The sequence below is a fragment of the Rosa rugosa genome, chromosome 1 (genome assembly GCF_958449725.1).
Source record: "Rosa rugosa chromosome 1, drRosRugo1.1, whole genome shotgun sequence".
In the NCBI taxonomy this organism is placed as follows: Eukaryota; Viridiplantae; Streptophyta; class Magnoliopsida; order Rosales; family Rosaceae; genus Rosa; species Rosa rugosa.
Genome location: NC_084820.1, coordinates 69287047 through 69313372, shown reverse-complemented (window position 1 = coordinate 69313372; position 26326 = coordinate 69287047). Strand labels below are relative to the sequence as shown.

The window sequence follows — 26326 nt, the reverse complement described above, 5'->3', positions numbered from 1 at the left end:
AAAAAAACAAAACAAAACGACTCCCCCCACTCTATCTGTAGTAATTCCTCGCTTTATTTGATAAATTTTCTCATATCCATTTAATTAATTATTCAAAACCATCAGGTGTGTATTTTTCCATTGTATATTAAGATAATTTGCAATATTTAAATGGATGCAAAACAGCCTATTGTACACATTGTTAAATAGTAGCAATTAACTTAGTTTGTTAAGAAAGAAATTGTACGTAACTACTAACTTTTACGTGGATACTTTTTTTGTCTGGTGAGTGAGTAATAGTTGATTTTCTTTACATTTCGATAGAGCAAATTCCGGTGGGAAACTCGTTCAAAGGCACGCGAGAAGCGGCAAACATGCAATGCTTTGATTCACAGATCGAGAAGCAATGCAAGGCCTCTCGAATTTTCTGCAACAGAACCACTCAACCAGCTGTGAGCTATAAATACATATATATATAGACCTGGTGAACTGAGCATATCAACTCAAAGCAAGCATTCAAAAGAGAAAGATGGCCAATCTTTCAACTCTAACTGGGATGTTTCTGGTGCTAGAGCTGGCAATGTCGGTCAGCGCGCGCACTTGGGCTGCCAAGTATGCGAGTAGATCCATATTTTCATTTTAGTATATGTTTCGACCTTTTTGTTCTTATATTCATTGACGCGTACGTCTGTGTTGTTGAGTTGATGAATATGTTTATGAATTGATTAGGGACGAGAATTCCGGTGGTGGCAGGCCACTAACTGAGGAGGAGATAGGGGCATGGATAAATGTTCTGAGGGGAGCCGAGATTGCTCTTGAAGCTGATAAAATTCAAACAGCTAGTGCCATGGTTGCAGGAGTTGCTGCCAGGTTAGATGCTACCGATTTGCCTGACGATGTGAAAGAAGCCAAGCTTCAAGAAATGATGAAAGCAATTGAGCAGGCAGTCGAAGAAGATAATAAATCCAAAGCTGTAGCTCTCATTAACGCAATTGGAGCGGAGTTCGAACACCAACACGGAAATGCGCGAGGAAGAGGAACTCTGCAGAGGCAGTTACACCAAACTGAAAATTTGCACAGCGTACAGCCGGTGCTAGCAGGCCGTTTGAAAGATGCCTTCACAGCTATTGAAAGACAGGAAATAGCCAAAGCTCAACGGATTCTCCACGGTTTTTACCATCTTCTTAAGGATAATAAGGAATTATGTAAGGATAAAAAAACACTAATATTTCTTCATGCCATCCACCAAACTGAGCAGTATATTAAACAAGATATGAGATCAAAAGCTGAACAGACTCTCCAAGGAGCTGCCTTCGCTCTTGGAGTTGGAGTTCAAAATCAGCTACAAGAAGGTCATTAATTTGTCGAGGGGAATAATTAAGCAAGTTAAGGACAGGAGAAATTTATAATTTAATTGAGGTCATTAATTTATCAAACATTTGTTTATCAAAGTTTTACTGTAAGTTTAATCAGAAAAATAAGTTATATGAAATTGATCAGACTTTTTTTTTTTTACCCCAATATTTTGTTGCTACTTATAGTACATACTAAACCTGAGCTCCCGGTAACTGCTCACAGCAATAGTGCGGGGATGCTTTTGTCCCTGCTTCCGTGGGCTATGGCTATGGAGGTTCAGATCGGATCGAGGAAGGGGTGATCCTGAAAGGGATTTCTCTCTGCTTCGATTTGGGACCGTTCTATGGTCGTCAGCTTGGTGTAGGGGATGGATGTGGCGTGTCAAGGCGATGCAGCGGCGGAAGTCTTCGGCACGGCGGCTTTTTGATGAGCGGTGGCGGCATGATGGAGGAGGGGCTCGTCGGCTGCGGCTTGCGGGAGTGGGGGTTGGACCGGGCCTTTGCTTTAAGGCTTTGATGGTGGTCTTTATTGTATAATTATTTAGCTTTTCGTTGTTGTCTTTCCGTTGCTCTTGTGGTGTTGTGCTTTGTGTTAGGTGTTTGGCTTAGTCAAATAAGTCCCTACTCTCACGAGCTAGGGGTCTGGTGTCTTTGTTTGGTTGGTGTGTGGTGTTATTCTCAGGATCTCAATTTACATCTTGGTGGTCAAAGTAATGGGGAGAAGCTCCCGCACTTGGTGTTAGGTGTTTGAAGCTGCATAAAGAACCCCAATTCAGAACACTGGCAGAAAAAGGAGAGAGGAGGAGGAGGAGGGGGGGAACAGCAGGAGGGAGAGAGGGGGGGGGGGGGCGGCCACACAGAGACGCACGCACGCACATAGAGAGCATAGAAAACCAAGTGAGGATACCTGTTTAACAAATTTATATATTAACTTGTCCAATGTGAATAAGATGTACGACTGATTTCCAATAATAGCTCGGCATTCATCCTCAAATTTTGCATTATCAGCAGATCCATCAAGCAAGTTGTACAGTGCACTCATAAACCTGCACAGTAAATAAGAGAATAAATCACCCAAGATAAAAATGTTTTGAGCAGTTGTCAGTTGTCACAATTACAATCTATATACAAGATCATAGTTGATGTGCAAATACCTGCCATAAAGATCTGGAGGGTTGCCATCCTTGGAAGTTCTCCACTTAGTTTCTGCTCCTACTGAATTTGATTTTGCAGATAAAATCCTTTCGTATAAAATCTGGCAAATTCAAAGAAATCCAGCTATAAGTATATCTCTAGCACTATATACAGAAATGAACTTCATGCAAAAAAATTAAAAAAAGAAAAGAAAAGCATATACTTACTTGATGAAGCCTATAGAGCACATAGAAGTTATCATTTCCATAAAAAACACGAGTCTTTCTTTTCGTCAACTAAAGGTGCCGATACATGCTTTGCAAGAGGCTTCACAGACATAAGAAAACGTTCTGGCAATTGCAAAGAACAGCCATCTCCAACAAGGTGCCCATCAGCCATCCCTTCAGCCTCACCTTCACTCTCAGCCTTACCATCAACGTCATCATGTTCAGCATCCTCCTCCTCTCCATGCTCTTCTCGGGAACACTCATCACCAGCTGTCTCACTGCCAGAGGCATCTTCACCAGCCTCAGAAACATTTTCACTGTTTTCATCATCAGCGTCTGCATCATTTTCCCCAGCATCCTGAGAGCAAATTTCTTCCCCGTTTCCAGATTGATATTGCCTTTCAACACCATGGTTTTCCTTAGGCAAAGCCAGCACCCCAGCGTCTCCAGAGACAACGAAGTTATCCTCCCCATAATCACCGACAGGTGATAATTCACCTTCTTCCTTCTCAATTTTAGAGGGCCCAACAGATTCTTCATGACGACTGTTGACTTTAGTGCTTTCTGTAATCACCCCATTGCCAAATGAAGCAGGTTTTACAATATCACCACCCTGAAGCACCAAAATGAATATCAGTACCTAATAAAAACCAATTGATGATATCAACTAAACTCAGTCAAAGATGCCAATACTCAAGAATCATACCTCTGATGAAGGAACAGCAGTGTCAGTATTAGTTTTCTTTGACTGCTCATTTTCACTAATGGAGTCGTAGGGTCTTGAGGTAGTTGCAACAGACCCTTAAATTAAAAACAAACTCAGAATTTCAGTATTATTGCAACTCCAGAGAGAAATATATCAAAGCATGGGTGGCTCAAGAACAAACAGATACCAAAACTTAAGAAGCAGGGATAAAAGGAACGAAATACAGACCTGATGTCACTTCCAAGCTGATTCTTCCATGGTTATTTTCTCCTCCAACTGCGAATGATGCATTGGAATTGCCTACTCGATCAATGGAGGCAACCGGTTTACTTGACCCATGCATTTTATCAGGGATACTCATATTCTTTTGTTCTTTGACTTCTTTCTCTACCCAAATGTTATTACAGATTGAATCATCCCTCCAGGCATTATCTGCGTCGCAACTGCCATCTTCTTTGGCTAAGGTATCCCCATTAGCCAAACTATTCCTAGAACTTGCCCCATCTGCTAGAGCATTTTCATCTTCATTACCCCCAGATTTAGGCTGCTTAAAATTTACCATGGTAGTCTCACCACCAGGACTTCCATCACTTTCTCCATTGCTTGATGCAGTACAATTCATAGGCCCCTTCCTAGCTTTGTCCACATCTTCATCATCCTCTGAACCATGAGGCCGAGAAGGAATACCCAACATTGGCTCCAAAAAGGTAGTATAAAGTCTCATAGCCTTATTCAACTGTTCTTTCGTCGAGCTAAGCTCTTCACATGAATATTCGACAAGTTTATACAAGTCCTCATGAATGCTGATATCAAGGTATTCATACTCCAGATGTGGAACTATAGATTGCCTGTTTCCAGCAGCAACAGCCAGAAGAATATCGTCCTCTATCTGTTTTTTCTCTTTTAATTCCTTGATCTCAGCCACCAAATCTATTCATAAAGGGGAGTAGAATTTAAATGAAGGAGAAATTATAAACAAATATAAAAAAGATAAGAGCGCAAGAAAGATAAAAAGATTAAATATGCAGCTGACCATAACATTCAAAGTTAAAGAACTTACATTTGCTGCTCAAGTTCTTTGAATCTTGTTGCTTGAAATAAAAGCTTCAGTGATCGAGTGATTTGTAATGGTTTTTGACTTTTTGGCATATATATCAGCCCAAACCTTAATGATCAGAAGGACTTCATTAGACCTCTTTAATTTGCAGCAACAAGCACTGACATCAAGAAGCAACCAATTGCCATCACAAGGACAAAAGGGTAGTCTGTTGCAGTCTTCAGGTTCCATGACGGATCTCTTCAAAATTATGAAAAATTATAACTAAAAGGTATCCCGGCCAGCTATGACGTTAATGAAAATTTATAAGCATTCACCTATTTACCTTAGCATTGCAGAAATTGAAACAGCATAACAGATTCCCTTCGTTTTTACTACATGGTTATCCCTATCTTTCTTGCTTTTTCTCAATAACCAAAAGGCAATTAACAATGGTCCTAGGACTAGGAGATACCTATCACCATACATGGGAGGTACACAATTTTCATATTAAATGGTTTTTTTTTTTTTTTTTTTTTTATCAACCTAGAATCTTGAATAGCTAGGGATAGCATTAAAAACATTTTATTTTCATAGAAAGAATGGAGTAACGAGCATATGAACAACCCACAGAAACTCAACCGTTCTACCTAAAGCTAGCTGCTCCACAGGCACCTCTGTGCTTAACTAAGACGCTTGAGGGGTGATGGGCATCAGGGCTTAGAAGTTTAGAGCATAAATTAATGCGTTTAATCATCCTATAGAGTTGTTCAACCAGAAATTCAAAACCCAACAAAAACCCATAATGCTATGAACTTAGAACTTACATTGAAAAACTAGAGCGAGGTCCCAATGACACCAAATCTGAGTCATCGTCACAAAGAAGCTGATCGAACACCGTTCCCGACGAAATCAAAATAGTATATGGAATGGCGGCGGCGCGTGGAGAAAACTCCTGCGACGGCAACACTATGAATTTGAGGGCTTCTGTAGATCGGAGCCTACCGGGGTTCCTTTGGAGCTCTAGAAAAAGCTCCGATCATTCTCAACCCGCCTTTCATCGACCCAAAAAAAAAAAATAATAACTGCAGCAATATATTATATACTTTTTACTCATAAATAAACTGGGTCAGACTGGGCCTATAAACTCACAGATCAAGTACAACAGTGACGATCTGTGGCCCAAAACGGTGAGTGTAACCAGTAGTAATCTTTCTCAAAAGGATAATCAAGTAGTTCACCGCTACTCTGTATTGCATAGAAATAAGAAACTTGAACTATATTTTCTGTATTGCAATTCCTGTTCATGCTGTTTACAACGAGAAATATAAAGAGTAACAAACACAACAAAGCATATAGAGCGAGCCAGCTTGATCAAATGTCTAACTAATCGTATCACAAATTCACAATGTTAAACACCCGAAAGAAGGATTGTGAGTATGGTGTTAGCTAATTTGGTGGATCGAGAGAGATGTCGAGGCCGGCCGAACTCCACTTTTGCAGTATAACGTCGGTTGTTATCGATGTAGACTCGGAAGGTTTTGCCCCTCTTGGCGAATTCTGCTCGTAACTCCTCATCGCGCGCTACTCACACTCACAATCGGAAGAGGCTTGTTCGATCATGATGTATTAATCCTCTCTGCCAGCTCTGATATTCATCAGCATCAGCTCGTTCCTGACGGATGCGTACTCCTCATCGGTGAATGCATGCCTCGCTCACTTTGTAAACGTGCTGCTCGATCGGAGGGATCATTCTCCGCCGCAACTCTGTCCGCCCACGATTTCATCACTTCTGGAGTGTCTACGTTGTGCTGCACCACCTGACGCCGATTTCATCACTTCTGGAGTGTCTACATTTAGCATATATATAGGCTAGCTACTTCATTCTAGAGGTGTCATTTTTTTTTTTTTTTTTTTTTTAGCTGTAAAACAAAACATGTGAATCAGATACAAATAATTACGCAAGATAAAGGTCCGAATTTCCTATTTCGTTGTTTAGATTTCAAAATAAACAATTAAAAATCAAACACAATTGCAATTTGCAAACATGATAAAATCGAATTCTATAAATCTAGTACTTGCCTTCCACGCCAAGATTTCCTTAATATCTTAGATCTGTGAAATTGAAAGACTAGTCACTGATTTGGTAGGTTTTAAAGTGCTCAGACAATAAGGAATAGGAAGATTGCAAGATTTTATTAGAGTCTGATTTGGAAGGTTTCCTCAGACAATAAGGAAGGTCTAATCTTCATATAGCCTATACAAAAGAGGGACTCCCTACTCTTTTGACATAATATACCCACAGAAGTCGAACCGAGTTTTTGTTTAAGCATGGCAGCAACCGCAACCTCCAGGGCAAGCCAAACGATACGGGGTGTCAAAAACACCGTAGAGGAGAAGCTCAAGTTTGTGACCTCGGAATCTGAAGGTATAGAGCCGATAATGAGCTTCGACGATATGTGCCTTAAAGAAGAGCTCCTCCGAGGCATCTACAACCATGGCTTTGAGAAGCCCTCAGCTATCCAGCAACGGGCCATCAGGCCCATTATTGAGCGCAGGGATGTTATCGCCCAGGCGCAGTCCGGTACCGGAAAGACATCAATGATTGCACTTGCCGCTTGCCAAATGGTTGACACCGCCTCCAGAGAGTATGATATCCTTTTCTACCTAAAGTTTTTTGTTTTTGTTTTATTGGAGTGGTTTACTCTTTTATTTACTTTACTACCTAGGGTTAGGGTTACTGCTAGGGTCTGTTTCTTTGCATGATGATTTCTCGTTTGATCGAATTTTACTTAATTTGATATCTAGGTTTAGGGTTATCGTTAATTAGGGCTTATTTGTCAAGTACGTGCCTAACTATTTACGTTGTATTCTAGGGTTCAGGCATTGATACTTTCTCCAACGAGGGAATTGGCGGCCCAGACAGAGAAAGTGATATTGGCAATTGGAAATTACCTAAATATTCAAGTACATTCATGCATAGGAGGCAAAAGCTTGGGTGAAGATATCAGAAGGCTAGAGAACGGAGTTCATGTGGTGTCTGGAACTCCCGGTAGAGTCTGTGACATGCTCGATAGGAAAACTCTACGTCCTCGACAAATTAAATTATTAATTCTCGATGAATCTGATGAAATGTTGAGCAGAGGCTTCAAGGATCAGATTTACAACGTCTACCGCTATCTTTCGCATGAAGTCCAAGTATGCTTGATTTCTGCCACACTTCCAAATGAAATTCTCGAGATGACTAAACTATTCATGACTGATCCCGTAAGGATCTTGGTCAAGCGTGATGAGCTGACTTTACAGGTACGTATATATAATTTTATAATTATGTTGCTTGATATATATGATGCTGCCTTCAAGTTTGAAATATATGTGAATATTAATTGTGTATTCCTAACTGCAGGGAATCAAGCAATTTTTTGTTTCAGTTGAAAGAGAAGATTGGAAGTTTGATACTCTCTGTGATCTCTATGATACCCTTACGATTACACAAGCTGTTGTTTTCTGCAACACAAAGCGAAAGGTCGATTGGCTCAGCGAAAAGTTGCGGAGCAATAACTTCACTGTGTCTTCAATGCATGGAGACATGCCTCAGAAAGAGAGAGATGCTATAATGAAAGACTTTAAGAACAGTGAATCACGAATCCTCATCACAACAGATGTTTGGGCTCGAGGCATCGATGTTCAACACGTTTCGTTGGTTATCAACTATGATCTTCCAAACAATCGAGAGCTGTACATTCATAGAATTGGTCGTTCGGGTCGTTTTGGACGCAAAGGTGTGGCAATCAACTTTGTCAAGAACGATGATATCAGGATTTTAAGAGACATTGAACAGTACTACAGTACCCAGATTGATGAGATGCCCATGAATGTGGCTGATTTAATATGAGCTAGAGGTTGCAATCAGTACATTAAAGTCTGTTTATTTTGACTGATATCTTGACGACGTCCTTATTGTGTGCAACTCTTTTTTTTTTTTTTTTGAGTAAAACTATTTAGGAATTTTCATTGATATAAAAGAGAAGTCAGAATGACCATCACATATTCTTCCGCTACCATCTACACATAGACAAGAAGTTGTGGTGAAACACCACGGTAATACATAGGATAGGATCATTCATTTGACGTGTCTTGCTCACTTATTTAAAGTAAGCTTATTCAACTATGAACCAATGCTACATAATAATAGGCTAGCTAACCAAAAAAAAATAACTAAATACTGGGTATAGAAACCCAATAATTGTTTTGGACCTAAGAGATCCCAGCTCACATTCCATTTGTAGTGCACTAGGGTTAAACACCGGCCGAAAAAGTCCACCTAGGACAGACCCAAGCGACCACCCTACCGTCAGAGCTTCGATCTTGAGCCCAAACTTATTGTGTGCATCTTTGATTGTTGTTGAAATTGAATTGAAGTTTATTGTACTTGGTGATTTATAAAAACTGCATAACATAAGCAAATGTAACTCAAGGGATTTCGGATTCTTATTTCCATGACTATGAAATTAGTTTCTGAAACAAGTCGTATTCAGATTTCAGATCTGTTAACTTCGTTTCTCGATCTTTCGTTAATCAGCTTAGGATTTTTTGAATTGGTAGATTTTAGTTGGATAAATTATTTTATGGCTGCAATTAACCTGAAATATATAATTTTTAGTTCATGTGTGAGCTTATATAGTTTGGAATTTTGCTTCTTATAGTCCTATTATGCTTGATTTTGGGGTTATATAGTTATTGAGTATGAAAATCAATTGTTTCTCTTGTACTAAATGATAGATCTTTCACATGAAAATTAGTAGCTTTGTTTGTTTTTATGACTTGTCCTTTGTGATATGATTTACCAATATAAACTGAATAATGTTGAATTTTGCTAAGAAAAATTGGCGTGTAATTCTTTTTTGCGGAAATTGAGGTATTTAAGGAGACAAACGCAGGCAAGGTTTTGTAGAAAAGGGGTTTTGGGGATTTGCAACGAGAGAAGGATTTGTGACCATGCCGGGGCAGAAGATTGAAACGGGTCACCAGGATGTTGTTCATGATGTTGCCATGGATTACTATGGAAAGCGTCTAGCATCAGCTTCATCTGATATGACCATTAAGATAATTGGTGTCGGCAGCAATGCGGGTTCACAGCACCTTGCTACATTGTCCGGTCACAGAGGTCCTGTATGGCAGGTGGGTTGGGCGCATCCCAAGTTTGGGCCGATCCTTGCTTCGTGCTCGTATGATGGCCAAGTGATAATTTGGAAGGAGGGTAATCCAAATGAGTGGCAACAGGCTCATGTTTTCAATGAGCACAGTTCATCCGTAAATTCCATTTGTTGGGCGCCTCATGAACTTGGCCTCATCTTAGCTTGTGGTTCTTCTGATGGGAACATCTCTGTTTTCACTGCTAGGGCAGATGGTGGTTGGGACACCACTAGGATAGACCAAGCACACCCTGTTGGAGTAACCTCCGTTTCGTGGGCCCCATCGATGGCTCCTGGTTCTTTAGTTGGAAGTTGGAACTGGCATGCTTGAACCTGTTCAGAAGCTGGTCTCTGGTGGCTGCGACAATACAGTGAAGGTGTGGAAATTGTACAATGAGACTTGGAAGATGGATTGCTTCCCTGCTCTTCAAATGCACACTGATTGGGTGAGAGACGTAGCCTGGGCACCCAACTTGGGACTTCCCAAGTCCACCATTGCAAGTTGTTCACAGGACGGAACAGTGGTTATCTGGACTGTGGCCAAAGAAGGCGATCAATGGCAGGGGAAGGTATTGAAGGATTTTAAGACCCCTGTTTGGAGGGTGTCATGGTCACTAACAGGAAACCTACTGGCCGTGGCCGATGGAAATAGGTTTTCTCTTTATTTCTACTTTCCAGTTAATGTCATTAGTGTTCTTGTGAACTAGACCTTAGCACACATTTCTCTTACTTTCATTTGAAATACTGTGTGTATTGGTTAGCGCTTTTATTTAATGTGGGACGAAATGATTGTGGTTTGCTGTTGTAATCGATTGGAGTTTATCAATCCAATGTGTGTTTCCCCTCTTTATGGTTTCTCGTTTTGTAGTTTCCCGGTTTTTTACTTTGACGAAACGGCGCGGTGATACTCATTATCACATTGAGGTCTCTTTCTCCCTAATGTGAATTGCTTATTTCCATTGCTGAATCTTGTCACTCTCAGAATCAGAAATCTCAGTTGGATTCATTGAAATCCGATTGCATCAATGCTTCTCATCAAATTCCTACTTATCAATAACACGATATCGTTTGTCATTACTTACTACAATTGCATTACAACGGTCAAATCACTCCATTTGTGGTCGGAGGTAGCCGCTGATCCATACCCAGTTTTTCCCAGTACCCACCGAAAATTGGTCCACTGCTGAGTTCCTGTCTTGCTGATGCTTAGTTGGACCTACCTCAGATTCTTCATACTTGGTTCTCAGGTCTCAATTATCATTCTCCTAGCTATTTCTGCTTCGTCATTAGGAATTATATGGCAAATCTAAAATAATTTTGGCTACTATTATTATATCTAAGTGACCATCTAATCTCTCTTTATTGGTCTTATGACGATTTGCCAATCCATGAACGCACTTCATTTTACTTGAATCGAATGTGAACGACGTTTAACGTCAATAATTCATATTTGGTAGTTGGTAGCCACTACCAAACCCACATGTTTTTTTGAAAAAGTTGATTACAAATTAGTGTCCAAAGTTTGTTTAGGCATTTGGCCCACTGATTTCTTCCGATTGCTGCATTTATCGAGTATATGGTAAAAATTCTGAATACTTTGTATTGAACTCGAATAACTTGATGTATCATACTCCAATCTTTGATAGATCATACTCCAATCTATGGTATGATTTTGCATTCAACTCGGAGAAGAAAAACGCAACTCTCAAAACAAATTGTAGTCGCAATGGATTGTTGTATTTGTACTTGTTGAATTTTTGTTCTGTTTACAATATTACCTCTATTAGTTGTTTTTTCATATAAAACGCGAATAATAATCGTAGCTACGTATATTTTTTTTAATTTCTATACTTGTACTTTTAACGAAAATGCGTTCATATTTTGTATTTTGAACCCAAAAGTACTACACACACATTTTATACACGCTTTTTACATTTTCTTCCGTATTTTATACATATTATGGAACAAAATGTATATAAATAAATACTTTGAAATAAAAAAAAATTATTTATTAATTAACCAAAAATATTTCCTCCAACTTTCAACGAACTATTACATGAAATATCCGATCAATACACGTACATATTTTTTCGTATCATATACGTCCCGTATTTTATTACACGAAAACGGAAAACCTTTTCGGTTCGGGGGCGAATCTGTAGTTCTGTTGAAATCCCAGGGGAATCTTGTTAACCAATACGCAATTTACAAAACCAAACAAAAACTAAAATTTCAAGTAAAATAGATAACAGAAGATTCGAGGAGGCACCACACAAGAGGCCGGCCACAAGTCTCTCGTGGTTGTTCCATGGCGGCCGCAGCTCGGGCTTTCACTCTCTCTCGCCTCACCGACCTGTCACTCAAGCCCCGCCACCCACAACCGCCTCCGCCTCCCGTTTCCCGCCACCACCTCCTCGCCCGCCCATTACTCCCCTCCTTCCGCGCCCAACGGCGTCGTTTGGCCTGCTCGGCTTCCACCATCCGATGCCTCATCTCCGGCGTCGACGGCGGCGGCGTGTCCGACGAGTTCGTCTCGACGCGGAAGTCCGGCTTCGACCGCGGATTCTCCGTTATCGCCAATATGCTGAAGCGGATTGAGCCGCTTGACAGCTCCGTTATCTCCAAAGGCGTTTCCGATTCCGCTAAGGACTCGATGAAGCAGACCATCTCTACTATGCTGGGATTGCTGCCGTCCGATCAGTTCTCCGTCACGGTTAGGGTTTGCAGAGCTCCCCTTGATCGCCTCCTCGCCTCTTCCATAATCACCGGGTAAATTTACATTTGAATCCGTTTCCGAATTTTCGAGAACTCTAAAAAATTGTATTGAATTGAAATGGTTCGGGTAAATTTACATTTGAATCCGTTTCCGAATTTTCGAGATTTTTGGAGTTTGAAATTGTGTTGAATTGAAGTGGTTTGGATCATGGATCAGGTACACACTGTGGAACGCGGAGTATCGGATATCGTTGATGAGGAATTTTGACATTTCTACGGAGAATTCTGTGGCTTTGGATGGGTCGAAGATGGATGGGAGTTCGGAGACGGTGGATGGTGAGGAAAGGGGTAGCGAGAATGGATTTGGGGCGAGTAATCAATACCTGGGCTCAACAACTCCTCAAGTTTTCGGGGATTTGTCTCCGGAGGCTTTGAATTACATCCAGAGGTTGCAATCAGAGTTAACTAATGTTAAGGAGGTGAGCCTTTTCTCTCAAGTGTTCATACTTCTTTGATTTCGATGAGGTTTGGTTTATTTCTTCAAGTGTGGACGACTTGTTCGTTAGCTGTCTCTAGTTTCGAGTGCATCATCAAAGCTTGTGTTTCCTTCTTTTGTGAGCTTTTAAAGCTTTTTCAGCCTTTTCATCTTCTTTTGTTGGTTCAAGTTTGGATGACATTGTTGGTTAGAAAGCATGATCAAAGCTTCTTTTTGGCTTTCTTTTGTGAGCTTCCAAGGTTTTAGTTTTTTTCTTTGTAATGCACTTCTTTTTGTCCCTCTATATGAAATGCACGTCGTTGAAGCTTTTGATTAGGAGCCATTAATTCCACCCGTTGATTTGCGCCCAGATTTCTCCCAGATGTATACAATTGCAGCTATTGGACTTTGCAATTACTCATTATTTTTCTTTTTGACTTTAATTCATTACTGTCCGAAAGGCCTTGTGAAGTTAAATGTTGTGTGAGATACATCAACTGTCTGGGATTTGGTTCATTAGATTTTCTGCAGAATGCTTATAGATTTCTGCAAACTTGTGAGCAACATGTTGTAATGTTTTGTTGTGCTGTTTCAGGAACTGAAAGCTCAAAAGCAGGAAAATATGCAATTAGAGTATGACACAGGACACAGAAATGATTTGTTGGATTATCTCCGGTCCTTGGATTCTAGTATGGTAATAAGCTAAAACCTCTATGTTAAATTCATTATCACTCTGCTTGACCACCTTTGCAGTTGATTTTTGTCTAAATCCAGTCTCATGACACTACTGGTTATTGTTTGAACAGGTGACTGAGCTATCTCGGCCCTCATCATTAGAGGTGGAGGAGATTATACACCAACTTGTTCAAAATATATTGCAGAGATTCTTCAAAGATGGAGAATCCTCAGAATTCGAGGAAGATTTAGTTAAAGCGAATATAGAGAATGTTCTAGATTCTGATGGCGAACTTTGTGATACTGTAGGGACTTCACGAGATTACCTAGCGAAGCTTCTTTTCTGGTAAGGACTTTACCATTGTTCTTCTTCCCTTTAGAAAAGGGGATTGAAATCTACACTCCTATTTTACAATTCATCCTCTTTGTGTTGAAAAAACTAATGAAAGAAGGCTTTTAGAGTAGGGAGTAATGTATTTTAAAATGGGGAAGTGTTGATTTCACTCCCGTTTCTAAATTGGTTTCTGGAACTGTGCATGTGGACATAAGCAGAGGCACATGCTCCACATTGTCACCATGTGCATTTTGTTCATTCCTACTATTTGATCTAATTTCCTTCAGGCTCTAAGGTTGACTAATTTTTCCTCTTACTATTGGCAGGTGTATGTTATTAGGTCATCATTTGAGAGGCTTGGAGAACCGATTACATTTGAGTTGTGTTGTTGGATTGTTGTAAAGAGAGGAAAGATAGAACGGGTGTATATTCTTCATGTTCATCTATAAGAACCTTTTTGGTTTTCATGCTCATCTGTATTACTATTCTTTTCTATCAAATGAAAAGCTTCTTAGGAGTACCACCTTAATAATCGGTTCATGTTATAGACTGGACTGTCAATTGAAATTTTGCAGACCTCTTTCAAGTTTCAACAGTTAACCCAAATTTTTGAATTTGCAGCTCTGCTGTTACGATTTACGAAAGGATGCTTAACAAGTTAACAGGAGATCCACACTCCCTGTTAAAGTGTGGTTAACGGTGGTCTATTGAAAGTAGGGTTAATGGTGTCCATGTCTAGGGACACTAACGGTACTAATGTCTATCATGCGAGCAACGCTAATAGTGTCTATTCAAGCGAGGTTAAGCACACTAAAAAATGTCGTATGCTTGTTCTACCCTGCGGAAACGATATGGGAATTTGGACTATAAAAAAATAAAATTAAAAATAAAAAAAAGTTTGAAACCATTAAACAAAGCACACCGGACATGTAATATGCTTGTCCATTCCTGTGGAAATCAACACCGGAACTTTCGCTCAGAAAAAAAAAAAAATGAAGAAAACTCACGACCAAGGTTTTACTCAAAACTATGAATTATAGCACACAATTATTTGGTCAAAATCGTGTGTTAATCATGATTTGTAAACAAGTTTAGAATGCCAGTCAAAAATTGAAAAAAAACAAATTTCAAAGTAAAAAATAAACAAAAGTCGGGTCGAGATTTTTGAGGTCTGTCAAATGAAACACATTTTAAAAATCATGCTTCATCAAGGGTGAGATTATGCATGCTTGAGCTTAATCAATACTTGATTATCTACTCTACGGCTCTCGTCCTGCTCTCGATCGATTAGTGGAAAAAGTCCCTCAACATAAACCCCAACGCCATTACCTCCTAAGGTGGTATCACGAATTGGAAGGTTCCTAAAACTTTCTTCTTTGAAGTTGTACATAACAAATGAACTTCCACACACCATCAAATCATGAGATTTTGTAGAGAAACCAAAATGTGACAATTGGTGATATGGCATGGAGACCCTCATTCTAGTCCAAGACTCGCTCACCCCATATTCTTTCATGACCCAAAACTCATTGAATGTTTGATCAATACCAGCGAGCGTTATACATAGGCAATCTCTAAACACTCCCAGGTTTGCTAAACAAGTATCACCGATGGGTGGGAGTCGAATTTCGCGAACCTCCTCCTCTGCTAATAGAAAAGATACAATCACCGAAGAGGATCGATCTCCAACTGTCGTTGCCGACCAATGAATAGCTCCATTCAGAAAAATCCCCTGAAACCAATAAGCATGGTAGGGAGAGAAGCACTCGATCTTTCGCCAAGAATCAGTTTTCAGTGTATAGACACTAAATACGATTACATTGATATCAGAATAGACCTGCCCGTTAACCACCTTGTACTCATTGGTGGAGGAATCAAATCCAAATCCACATAAGCTCAAGCAATAGGGCCTCACAGGTCTCCATGATGGTGTCTTTGGTACTTTCTTCATCTCCCTGGTTGCAGGGTTAACCAAATAAAACCCACGCCTCATATCGCACAACAACAAGTTATTGCAGGAGTAGATGAAGTATATGGGTCTACGTCCTTCTGCAGAAACAAAATCGAGCTCGGTGGCTGGTATCAAACCATCATGATTATTATCTGCATGAACATGGCGATTCTTAAGAACCAGTGCATTGTCATCATCATCGTTATAGTTATGGTTGAGGAACTGGTCTAGGTCCAAAGAGTAAAGGTAACGTAGTGCCACTTTAAATATGACTCTTCGTCTCCGAAGGAATACCTCTTTATCCTCGAGGGTTTTCTTGGCGTGCAGTGCAATGAACTTGGTGTTGGAGATTAGAGAACGCCAAGGCTTTGATACGCACCTGAAGCGGCATAAGGACTTCACTGATAGCCTTGAAAGAATCTCAACTATGATCTCGGCTGGAAGGGAGAATTGGTGCCCCGTCAGCTCGCCATTGTGTTCCATCTATTGTGTTCTTTAATCTTTGCGCTACAGAACCTTAAGAGAGATTTGTAACGCTTTAGAAAGCGGATGTGGGTTTTTATAGTTGAAGTCCTAATTATATGCGGAACTGGATATCCAAGTTAGAAAGAGATATGATTGTGTTTCTCTATCCTTATCAATTTATATTAGAAATTCATCATTCACTCATCATCCACTTAATTAGAGTAGGGGGGATATATGATGGTTTGGTTTCCATTCAATACAAATTAGTGGCATCCAAATAGCTAGTTTGGACCTATAAATATTGGTATCATTTGCAGGCTTAGCAAAATCATCAAAGTATAATAAACTTGACAACAAAAAATGCACACAAGGTCGTCAAAAACAAATGGGCTTTGACGTACGTGTCATGTCAACATAAAAGATAAATATAATAAAATTTCACTATTATCTGCGACTGGCCTACTGCTAGCGACCTCTAGCTCATAGTAAATCAGCCACATTCATGGGCATCTCGTCAATCTGGGTACTGTAGTACTGTTCAATGTCTCTTAAGATCCTGATATCATCTTTCTTGACAAAGTTTATTGCCACACCCTTTCGTCCAAATCGACCCGAACGACCAATCCTATGTATGTATAGCTCTCGATTATTTGGAAGATCGTAGTTGATAACCAGCGAAACCTGCTGAACATCGATGCCCCGAGCCCAAACATCAGTTGTGATGAGGACTCGTGAAAGACCATTCTGAAACTCCTTCATAATAGCATCTCTCTCCTTCTGAGGCATGTCTCCATGCATTGCAGACACAGCAAAGTTACTAGTCCTCATCTTTTCAGTAAGCCAGTCCACTTTTCGCCTTGTGTTGCAGAAAATAACAGCTTGTGTGATCGTAAGGGTATCATAGAGATCGCACAGAGTATCAAACTTCCAATCTTCTTTTTCAACTGCAACGAAAAATTGTTTGATTCCCTGCGCCATGACCACACACATTTAGTACACAATATTGCATTCGAATAGCTAATGCATCATCATCAAAAATATGAAACAACATTATTCCTCGTGTATATTAACTTACCTCCAAAGTCAGCTCGTCACGTTTAACCAGGATCCTTATAGGATCGGTCATGAATTTATTGGTCATCTCCAAAATTTCATTAGGGAGCGTCGCGGAGATCAAGCAAACTTGTAGGGTATCTTGTAGATGTCTGTAGACTTCGTAAATTTTCTTCTTGAAGCCTCTGCTCAACATCTCATCAGATTCATCAAGAATTAGTAGTTTGATGTGTCGAGTGTGTAGACTTCCCCTCTGAATCATGTCATGGACTCTACCGGGAGTTCCAGACACCACCTGAACTCCGTTCTCTAGCTTTCTGATATCCTCACCCACGTTTTTGCCTCCAATGCAGGAATGCGCTTGAATACTCATGTAGTTTCCCATTGCCAGTATCACTTTCTCTGTCTGTGCCGCCAATTCCCTCGTTGGAGACAATATCAACACCTGAACCCTAGAATACATTGTAACTAATTAAACACATAACAAACAAGCCCCAACACTACCCCTAAACTTAACCGTAGATAGTAAAGTAAAATCCAATGAAACAAACTAGCTACGAGAACTTTATCATGCCTTGAAAAATGTGATGCTCTAAAATTTCCAAACGGAAGGGTCTACATGCAATAGTGTGTTATTAATCCGATTGTGGTAAACTAAGTTAGCTCCGTATAGAGGTAGACTAATTTGCGGTGCAATTTAAAATTTTAAATATTATTGTCTAGGAATGTCGTCGACCATTAACATATACTTGAAGAAATCTTGAAAAATTATAAATAAGCCCTAACCCTATAGACTAGAAGTAAAATCAATCAAACAAATTAGGGAACCTACTCTCTGGAGGAGGTGTCGACGGTTTGGCAAGAAGCTAGGGCAATCATGGAGGTCTTTCCAGTGCCAGATTGAGCCTGAGCTATGACGTCGCGGCCCTCGATTATGGGTCTGATGGCCCTTTGCTGGATGGCGGAGGGCTTCTCGAAGCCGTAGTTGTAGATGCCTCGGAGGAGCTCGTCCTTGAGGTTCATCTGATCGAAGCTCATGATCGGCTCTATATCATCCGATGGCACAAACTCCAGCTTCTCCTTCAGCACCTTGCCGCCGCCCTGAACCGGTCGATTCATTGGAACCACGCTCGCTCTCGCGGTTGCTATTGCTGCCATGTTTGGTTTGTCGAGTTGCACCGAAAATATTTAGGTTAATTTGTTAGAGTTGTTTGAGAGAGTTACCTAGTAAGTCCCTTTTATAGGGTTTGGTGTACTTTAGCGTTCCTTACCGGCCAAGCAGCCTTTACAGGTTACCAAACCTGTATACATCTAGGAAATATGTATTTTACCCTTTTTGATCTTGGAAATATGGTCAACCTCAACTAAGAGCTACCTCCCTGTATAGTCGTTGATACATGCCGTGACCGCCCTCATCTCCACAGACCAGTGCCTCACATCGCAAAGAAACTGATGCCATCGAGCCTTCACCGACACCTAGAAAGTAGAAACAGATCTAAACCCACCACATCGTTAAAGCCATGACCGCATTCTCCACAGATCAGCTGCAAGACCGAGTCCAGCAACACCATCTTGTTCAATCTCCAAGTCAAGACTATCTCGAAATTCACGAAGCACTCTCTATATGCATCACCTGTCCAGCAGTGACACCACAAAGTCAGCGCGACTAAAATTGGCGTTGGCGTCTTGTTGCCACCAGACGAGCGTTGATAGTACTGAGAAGAACCTGTGCGGCTATTGGAGGAGAGAAGCTAGGATTCTCTCCTTCTGTTCTTCATACCATATGACTATGTTGCATGGGAAATATGTATTATCCTTCAAAAAGGGGTGTGACAATTATATGTTTTTTAAATATTAGCTTGGCTCCTTATTATTATTATTTTTTTAAAAAAATTAGGAAGTTCTTAGCTTGGCTCCTTGTAGGCTGGAGCAGCCACTCTGGACTCTTGAGTACTATATTAGGTCTTGTCAGTGGTGATTGATCACTTGCTCAGTAACTGAGGCAAGAAAATATGATCGGGCTCCCTTGAATTTAGAACGATGGAAAAAATTATATATAAATTTGAGTTGTTTTATTGTCTATCTTTGGATCTAGATATAATAGTGAATTAGTGACTAAACATAAGTGCGATTCCATTCAATTATTATCACATGTTTAACTTTGTTAATTTCTAAGTAAAATCCTAAACCCAGAAATAAGAAACTTGAACTCAAGCCTTGAGTTATTATTTAGTATACTAATTGGTAACCTAATCTAAATTCTCAAGGCAATGTGTTCTTTTAATTCGTTGCATATATTGGTTAGATTTAATACATAACTATACATGTATAGATCGAACGTTACACATTTGGATACATGTTACTACTTGTCGGTACAACGCGTACAGAAAGCAACCGCGTTTTTAGCCTCAAGCTTTGGTGTTGCTTTGACCAATCTAGGAGGCATGGTACGTAAACCCATATTTTGGAGTTTCATGCTTGGTCTAGATCTGGAGTGCTCCGGAATCTAGCTAAGCCCTTACTTTGGAGGCAATATGCATACGAAACAAATCTTATAAAATTGTCTGATAATTTGAAATTGTTCATTCAAGTTTCTTTGTAAAAGTAGTTGAAGAACTGATGATTTCAACAACTTTTGGGGGGAGTGTCCACAAGAAGTTATTGGTTCTCTACTTCTCTGGCATCTCTGTACAAATTGGCAACAGTAATAAGTTGATTGAGACAAGAAGTATTAGAAAGATTGTGGTGGTGCCTATGGCACATCTCCATCTTAACAATGACATATCTTGCAAAAACATCTCTGTTTAATTAATAATTCTGCGCAAATAAAAGTTAAAAACCAAGGACCAAATGCGTGGACAACATAGCAGATCATCAAGAATTTGAGAATAACATAAGCTAGATCTCCAAAAATATGTTACTTTGGCTCAAATGGAACAATGCGCTCCACAGTTTCACTCTGTTTACATGTTCAATCTCTCCTCTATATATATACATATCCTATCAATGAATTGAATCAAATCAATAATGGACTAATCAAACAAAGAATCATTTTCTACAAAACGTCCAATAGCTGTAGATTGTGTTGATGATGGTGGTGGTGAAGATGATGATCATGGTGTCTGTAGAGATCATAAGGCGCCCATAGAAAATCAACCAGGCAAGCCTCTCCCAAATCAAGCCTTGACCATGGCTTCCCTTTCCCACTCCAATGCAACAAGCTCACAGGACCTGGATGCAAAGACCTGCAACTATTCACCACATTATCACCACCAAGCCCATGTTGGTTCCATCTGTGGTGAATAGCCTCTACATCTCCACCGAAGACCAACAAAAAAGGCGGTAGAGAACCCAGCTCGTAAATCCTCTTCTCCTTCTGAATCTCCATCCAACTCTCAATCTTCCGCGTATAATCACCCTCTCTCCATCTCACCAAGTCCATCACCATCACACCTGTATTGAAATAACAAGCACTTCTCCCTTCAAAAACTCTAGACATTTCCGTATCGGCCCAAAATCCATTCGAAAAGTACTTGGTGAAATTTGCGTGACAATACTCCGGAGCACCAATAACTCTGGACCCTGATAAAGTTATCCTCCACAGCTTGGCTATATCATCAACAACTATAACATCAGAGTCTAAATAGATCACACGCTTCACGCAAGAGTCTAGCAAATCGGCTAAGTAGCTTCTTGCGTAGTTCAAGGGGTTATCAAGAGCTTGACGAATGGAAGATGAAATCAGATGACTGACTAGGCTCTCCTTGAACTGATAAACTCTGAAACTGAGAGACGGAAACGTGGAGTGGACAACTCGAGTAAGGTCTTCGGAACTGAGCGGACTGGAATCCGAGGCGATGAAGTGGAAGAAGATGTTTTCAGGGCAAGAAGCGTGCTTGAGAACAGAGTGGACTGCAGCTATCGTGCCTCTCAAGTACTCGGAATCAATAGTCATTGCAATATGAACAAGAGAGGGATCACACGTCTTTGGAAAGCTGTCTCCACCCAAAACAGGGCAGCTGAATCCATTGGCGTACTCGGGAGCCTCCGAGAATTGGTGCGAGATGGAAACCCCTACTCTTTCCGGGAATGATCGGATTGCATGTGTATGTGTGGGAATGGTGATCAAAGAAGCGAGCAAGAAGAAGAGAACCAAGAAGATGGTTCTTTGAAACATTATGGGAATCGAAATGAGAAGAAAGAGAGGAGATGAACGAGTATATGTAGTGAAATGGTCAATGAGAACGAAGCGCAAACCCAACACGTCTTATAAAAATGTGCAACAGAAAAACGCGTCTGCAATTTTCTAGTTTGAATGTTGGAATTTTCTTGGTGCTTTCGGTCTTTTTCATAAAATTTGCTGGAAAGCTTCGAGGTGTGTACAAGAAGAGGAAAGCCATGTGACCACGTGGTTTGATCAGGTTGGTGCGTTTATTAGGCCTCCTATTGCTTATTGACATGTGACCACATGCTATGAACGTATATTTATTTTATTAAGAACCACAGAAAATGTAATTTTACGTTTATTATCGAGTTATTGACCAAATAAAGAAATAAATTATTGGTTTTTATTAGGTGTGAATTGGAAGTGGAGAAATTTATAATAGTTTCCAGAATCTTACGTGAATAAAAGTCCCTCTTGGATTAAACCTAGGCTGGAGTGCTGGACTCACTCTAATGTTTGACAAATGGAAATGAGAGGTTTGAGATTTCAAAAACTTGTTACTAAAGTTAAAGACTATGACACCGTATATGTCGCGTGAGAGATCTATGTTTATTAGCTTAAAAATCTATGTTTATTAATTTAAAGACGGAACCATGCGTTGAGCACAAAAGGAGCTATAGTTATAATAACTATAGCTATGAGTATGATATCACGTAGTCACATACGAAATCAGTATTGTATATTAGCTCAAAGAAAGTTTCAAAATATTTATCGAAAAGAGAAGGGAAACAAAACAACATAGCTTCCAAGAATAACAAGAGGTCACATGGACAGCTGTGACCACCTGCAGGGTGGTATGTTCTGTTTCTTTTTTTCTTTATTCAGGTCACCAGAAATATTAAGGCAAGAAATGAGAATATTTTCTGTGCTAAATTAGAATAGCAGCAAGTCGAATATTTTGGGCTCCTAAAATTCTTATACAAATACCGATTGGGCGGCAACCACCTTAACTCACGGACCTCAAGAACAAGAACAAGAACAATGGCCTTGGGCACTTGCCTCGACACCACCAACTGGCAGCTCCACAGTAGAAAATAACAAGAATCCAAGATAATGAGTTTGACTATTATTACCAAGAATCAAGCAGAACAAGTAAAAAGAAGGCAGATAAACTTGAATTTCTTATTTAGGAAGTCTATACCATCCCATGTATTCATATAACTGCATTTGTTTCCTACATTGACATATGCAACATCATACAGGAGTTGGGACTCCACAAAGTTTCAAGTTCAGTTCTATCACTATACCCAGCATTTTCATTATTTTCGTTAATGTAAAGAGAGAAGCCGAAATATACACACACTTAAAGAAACAGAGACTCTTTCTAGGATGGATCTAAATACTCACAGTGCAAGATCAAGCTACTCTAAAAGTTGTAGCTCCTCCATTAAAGCTCATAACCTCATTTACACGATCATACTGCTTCCTGCAGCCTGGACATCTCCCATCTGCCTCTAAAATCCTTTTGTGACAAAAGAGGCATAGCCGGAAACCACATGAACATGGAAGAAAGCTTGAGTCTGTGATATCTAAATCCTCATAGCATATAGGACATGACGAAGGCTGGGGAACAATGCTTTGCCATGTCCAGGCAATGGTTCCATGACCACAATGCCAGTCTGACTGCACTGGGAAACTATGCTCCTTTGACAAGTTTGGCAGACTCTGAGGACGGGAAGCATCGTCAGGTCTCCAAGCACAAGTGTTCACTCGTGACTCGGGACCTAGGTTTCCGTTCTCTGGTTTTGATAACTCTGCTCCAGTATTCTTAATACAGAGTTCTGGACCCGTGGGTTCAACCCTCACTTCAGTTGTGGCAGGAAAACCAAACAGATGGTTATGTTGATTGTCATCTGCAGTCAAAGCATCTGCCACAGCCTCCCAGTCATCCAGACACCCATCGTCTGCGTCCTCCTTGCTGACATTTTCCGAGCACCCACTGTTGCTGCTCTCATTAAGATTCTTTACTGAATCACTTCGATCCAAACTGCTTCCATAAGGGCTGTTCAGCAGAGACTCCACATCACTGTCATGGATGCTTGAATTATCAATTGACCCTCCTGTTGAACTTGTTTCCAGATTGTCCAATAATATTTTTCGCTCATTATGTACGTGAATAAATGATGTAGGAGATCCATCACTCCGATCAGCATTCACCTTGGGCCCTTTATTTTTGACTGCATTACAAACCAAATAAATTGTTCATACAAGATTAAAATAAAAGACAAAATTACACTTCAGAGGAAGGGAAAGACAAATTCCATTATCATCAAACATACATGAAACTTGAATACAATAAATAGTGAATCTTGTGAGCTTCTGTGTCTTAGTGAGCAGGGGCAGGGGAAGAAAATCATATCATCAGTTTAATAGTTCATCTCAGATACTGTGTTTGGGTCTGTGAAAATAAGAAAAGGTAGTCTAAGTAACAATTACTAAGTCCATAAGGGACACATAAGTATAATCAAGTCAGAAGTTAGGCCACCTATATTCTATCTGGAATTGTAGAAATCAGAGAATTCTATAAGAAAGCTTGACACCTTTACTGAAGACACGAAAGAGATATCTCCTTACATACATTGAGTATGTCAGTGGTAGCGATACAACCATCAAAAACTCAAAACTACATGACTCTTGCCAAAGTGATCAGCTATACTTCAACTCAAATGATAAAAGATTTTTTTTTTTTTTCCTGCTATTGATGTTTGGGTTTATGATCATCAAAAACTCCTGAACTCTTGCATGTCACTGGTAGAAATACAACCTTCAAAAGTTCATAACTCTTGCCAAAGGGACGAGCTTTACTTCAACTGAACAAAGTGAAGTCAGGAAAGAGATATCTCCATACATACATTGAGTATGTCAGTGGTAGCGATACAACCATCAAAAACTCAAAACTACATGACTCTTGCTAAAGTGATCAGCTATACTTCAACTCAAATGATAAAAGACACTCTTTTTTTTTTCCTGCTATTGATATTTAGGGTTTATGATCAAAAACCCCTGAACTCTTGCCAAAGAGACGAGCTTTACTTCAACTGAACAAAGGCTAAACCCTAAAACTTCCATGAAAAACTAATATTTTCTTATCTAATTTAGGGTTTATGACCAACAACCCAACATACTATTCATCTATTCTACATCCACGCACAGACTTGAGCAGCATAAGCAGATATACTAAGATCATATACACAAATATACCTGATACCAATTTCCGCATCCAAATAAAAAAAAAAACATTGATTCAAGAAGAATTTCACCTCTACCAAGCAAATTACCTTAATTTTACTCTCAAACTAGGTCGATTTATTACAAAAGGCCATCCGAAACTGATTAAACACAACTCTGTTCCTATCGAGAATCAAAACTTATACTTGGAAAGCCACAAAACAAAACTCTTTCCCCCAAAAAATACAATTGGATTATTCTCCAAAAAAAAAAAAAACAAAATTTTTAGAGAATGCGAAAACATACCATGTGAAAGCCACTGCTCACGGCGAACATCGAGCTTGCTCTGCTTCAATTTCGCTAACCGGTTCGTCTGAGAAACACAACCAAATCAAAGTAAGAACATAATTCAATCCCCAAAAATATAATCTTTTAATGTAAAATGTTCACAAATTAGCCAATCCATCATTCAAAAACTCAATCTTCAATCTTCGCTTCCATTTCCCGCAACATTTTCTCACACATGCACACACATGAGATAAAGGAAAGAAAAATTGAGAGGGCTTACCCTCTTCTTCTTGGCCATGTCTTTGGGGATAACAGGAGAGCAGGAAGAGATAGAATCCATTGTGATATTTGATTGAGAAAAACCCCCCAAGTTGTTGGGAGAAGAAAACCCAGATAGAAAAAAGAAGAGGGGATTTGGGATTGGGGGAAAAAATTGAAAGAGAGAAAAATGGGGGCAGAGATAGGGAGGGAGTGGATGTCACGAATGCCCCTGCTTTGCGTTTCTTCCTCTCTCTCTCTCTCTCTCTCTCCTCTTTTTTAACGAGATTTTCTTCCCACGCTCTTAATAACACTACACACTCTCCTCTCCCCGCCGGTTTTATATAGGTTCTTCAGTTACCATAATGCCCCTGGGATGTCTCGGATTTGCTTTTTTGTCATGGGATTTTTCAAAAAAATTTGAGTTTTGCATGATGTACCTAAGAGGTTTTATGGTCACTTTATTTTTGGATTTAATAGTAATGATGGAGATTAAATAAAGAGGCATGCACCGGTGGTATAGCAGAAACGTCGAGCGTTCAAGATCACTTCTCTTTTAACATTAGCTTTTTCTTTTGGAGTGAGACAGAGTTTTAATACATAGCCGAATTAGGATAACTCTCTTTGTTCAGTACATCAATAATAAAAGCAAGAGAAACACTACTCCAAATAAAACTTTGTGAATTAGAAAGACCATAATGCGATTGTGATAAGTATGAATCAAATAAAAATCTGAGATCACACGAAGATGCAAGGAGATGTGAACATGCACGATGCCTTAAGAAGAAGTACGGCAAATGACCACCTACTTTGTTGTTTTTGCAAGTGTTAAAGAATCAGTCGGTCTCAACTATAAGTGTAAAGAGCCCATTAGTTGGTCAACTAACGAGAATAACAAGTTAACAACAGCTACAATCAGAATATTAAAAGATTTAGCAATTAGCACCGCACAATTTTGCACTGATCATTCTTGAAGTAGAATAATTAGAACATTTGGGGAAAATTTAAATCCATTTCAAATACAAGTATGTAACAATAGTTAATTTTCAAGTTGCGAAGGGCATTTCTGTAAAAACAAATACGAGTA

At 39.8% G+C, this 26326-nt stretch overlaps 7 protein-coding genes and 2 pseudogenes across 7 annotated transcripts; 4 read left to right on the top strand and 5 right to left on the bottom strand.

Annotated features, from left to right (window-relative positions):
- Positions 1–274: 274 nt before the first annotated feature.
- On the bottom strand, positions 275–4926 carry LOC133734052 (paired amphipathic helix protein Sin3-like 2; annotated as a pseudogene).
- LOC133726480 (uncharacterized) lies at positions 454–1429 on the top strand. The gene is made up of 2 exons (XM_062154028.1): positions 454–591; positions 709–1429. The coding sequence occupies exons 1-2, from the start codon at positions 509–511 to the stop codon at positions 1337–1339; spliced, it is 714 nt and encodes a 237-aa protein (XP_062010012.1). The 5' UTR covers positions 454–508; the 3' UTR covers positions 1340–1429.
- A 1620-nt stretch (positions 4927–6546) lies between the features above and the next one.
- On the top strand, positions 6547–8405 carry LOC133746477 (eukaryotic initiation factor 4A-3-like). Its single transcript, XM_062174660.1, has 3 exons — positions 6547–7085; positions 7314–7743; positions 7844–8405. Exons 1-3 carry the CDS (start codon positions 6769–6771, stop codon positions 8330–8332), a joined length of 1236 nt encoding a protein of 411 aa, XP_062030644.1. The 5' UTR covers positions 6547–6768; the 3' UTR covers positions 8333–8405.
- A 951-nt stretch (positions 8406–9356) lies between these two features.
- Positions 9357–10417, top strand: LOC133746469 (protein transport protein SEC13 homolog B-like; annotated as a pseudogene).
- A 1446-nt stretch (positions 10418–11863) lies between these two features.
- LOC133726479 (uncharacterized) lies at positions 11864–14304 on the top strand. Its single transcript, XM_062154027.1, has 5 exons — positions 11864–12401; positions 12565–12826; positions 13418–13516; positions 13629–13843; positions 14158–14304. The coding sequence occupies exons 1-5, from the start codon at positions 11941–11943 to the stop codon at positions 14231–14233; spliced, it is 1113 nt and encodes a 370-aa protein (XP_062010011.1). The 5' UTR covers positions 11864–11940; the 3' UTR covers positions 14234–14304.
- A 746-nt stretch (positions 14305–15050) lies between these two features.
- Positions 15051–16265, bottom strand: LOC133734045 (F-box/kelch-repeat protein At3g06240-like). The gene has a single exon (XM_062161705.1). It carries the CDS (start codon positions 16263–16265, stop codon positions 15051–15053), a length of 1215 nt encoding a protein of 404 aa, XP_062017689.1.
- Positions 16266–16727: 462 nt separating this feature from the next.
- Positions 16728–18482, bottom strand: LOC133726477 (eukaryotic initiation factor 4A-3-like). The gene is made up of 3 exons (XM_062154025.1): positions 18133–18482; positions 17323–17752; positions 16728–17216 (listed from the first exon to the last, which is right to left on the bottom strand). The coding sequence occupies exons 1-3, from the start codon at positions 18456–18458 to the stop codon at positions 16728–16730; spliced, it is 1245 nt and encodes a 414-aa protein (XP_062010009.1). The 5' UTR covers positions 18459–18482.
- Positions 18483–20171: 1689 nt separating this feature from the next.
- On the bottom strand, positions 20172–21583 carry LOC133726478 (probable galacturonosyltransferase-like 10). Its single transcript, XM_062154026.1, is given in 2 exon segments — positions 20172–20410; positions 20413–21583. Coding segments are annotated over 2 exon segments (1143 nt in total). The 5' UTR covers positions 21478–21583; the 3' UTR covers positions 20172–20332.
- A 1035-nt stretch (positions 21584–22618) lies between these two features.
- On the bottom strand, positions 22619–25555 carry LOC133726475 (uncharacterized). The gene is made up of 3 exons (XM_062154024.1): positions 25262–25555; positions 25000–25066; positions 22619–23702 (listed from the first exon to the last, which is right to left on the bottom strand). Exons 1-3 carry the CDS (start codon positions 25319–25321, stop codon positions 22882–22884), a joined length of 948 nt encoding a protein of 315 aa, XP_062010008.1. The 5' UTR covers positions 25322–25555; the 3' UTR covers positions 22619–22881.
- Between the last annotated feature and the right edge of the window lie 771 nt (positions 25556–26326).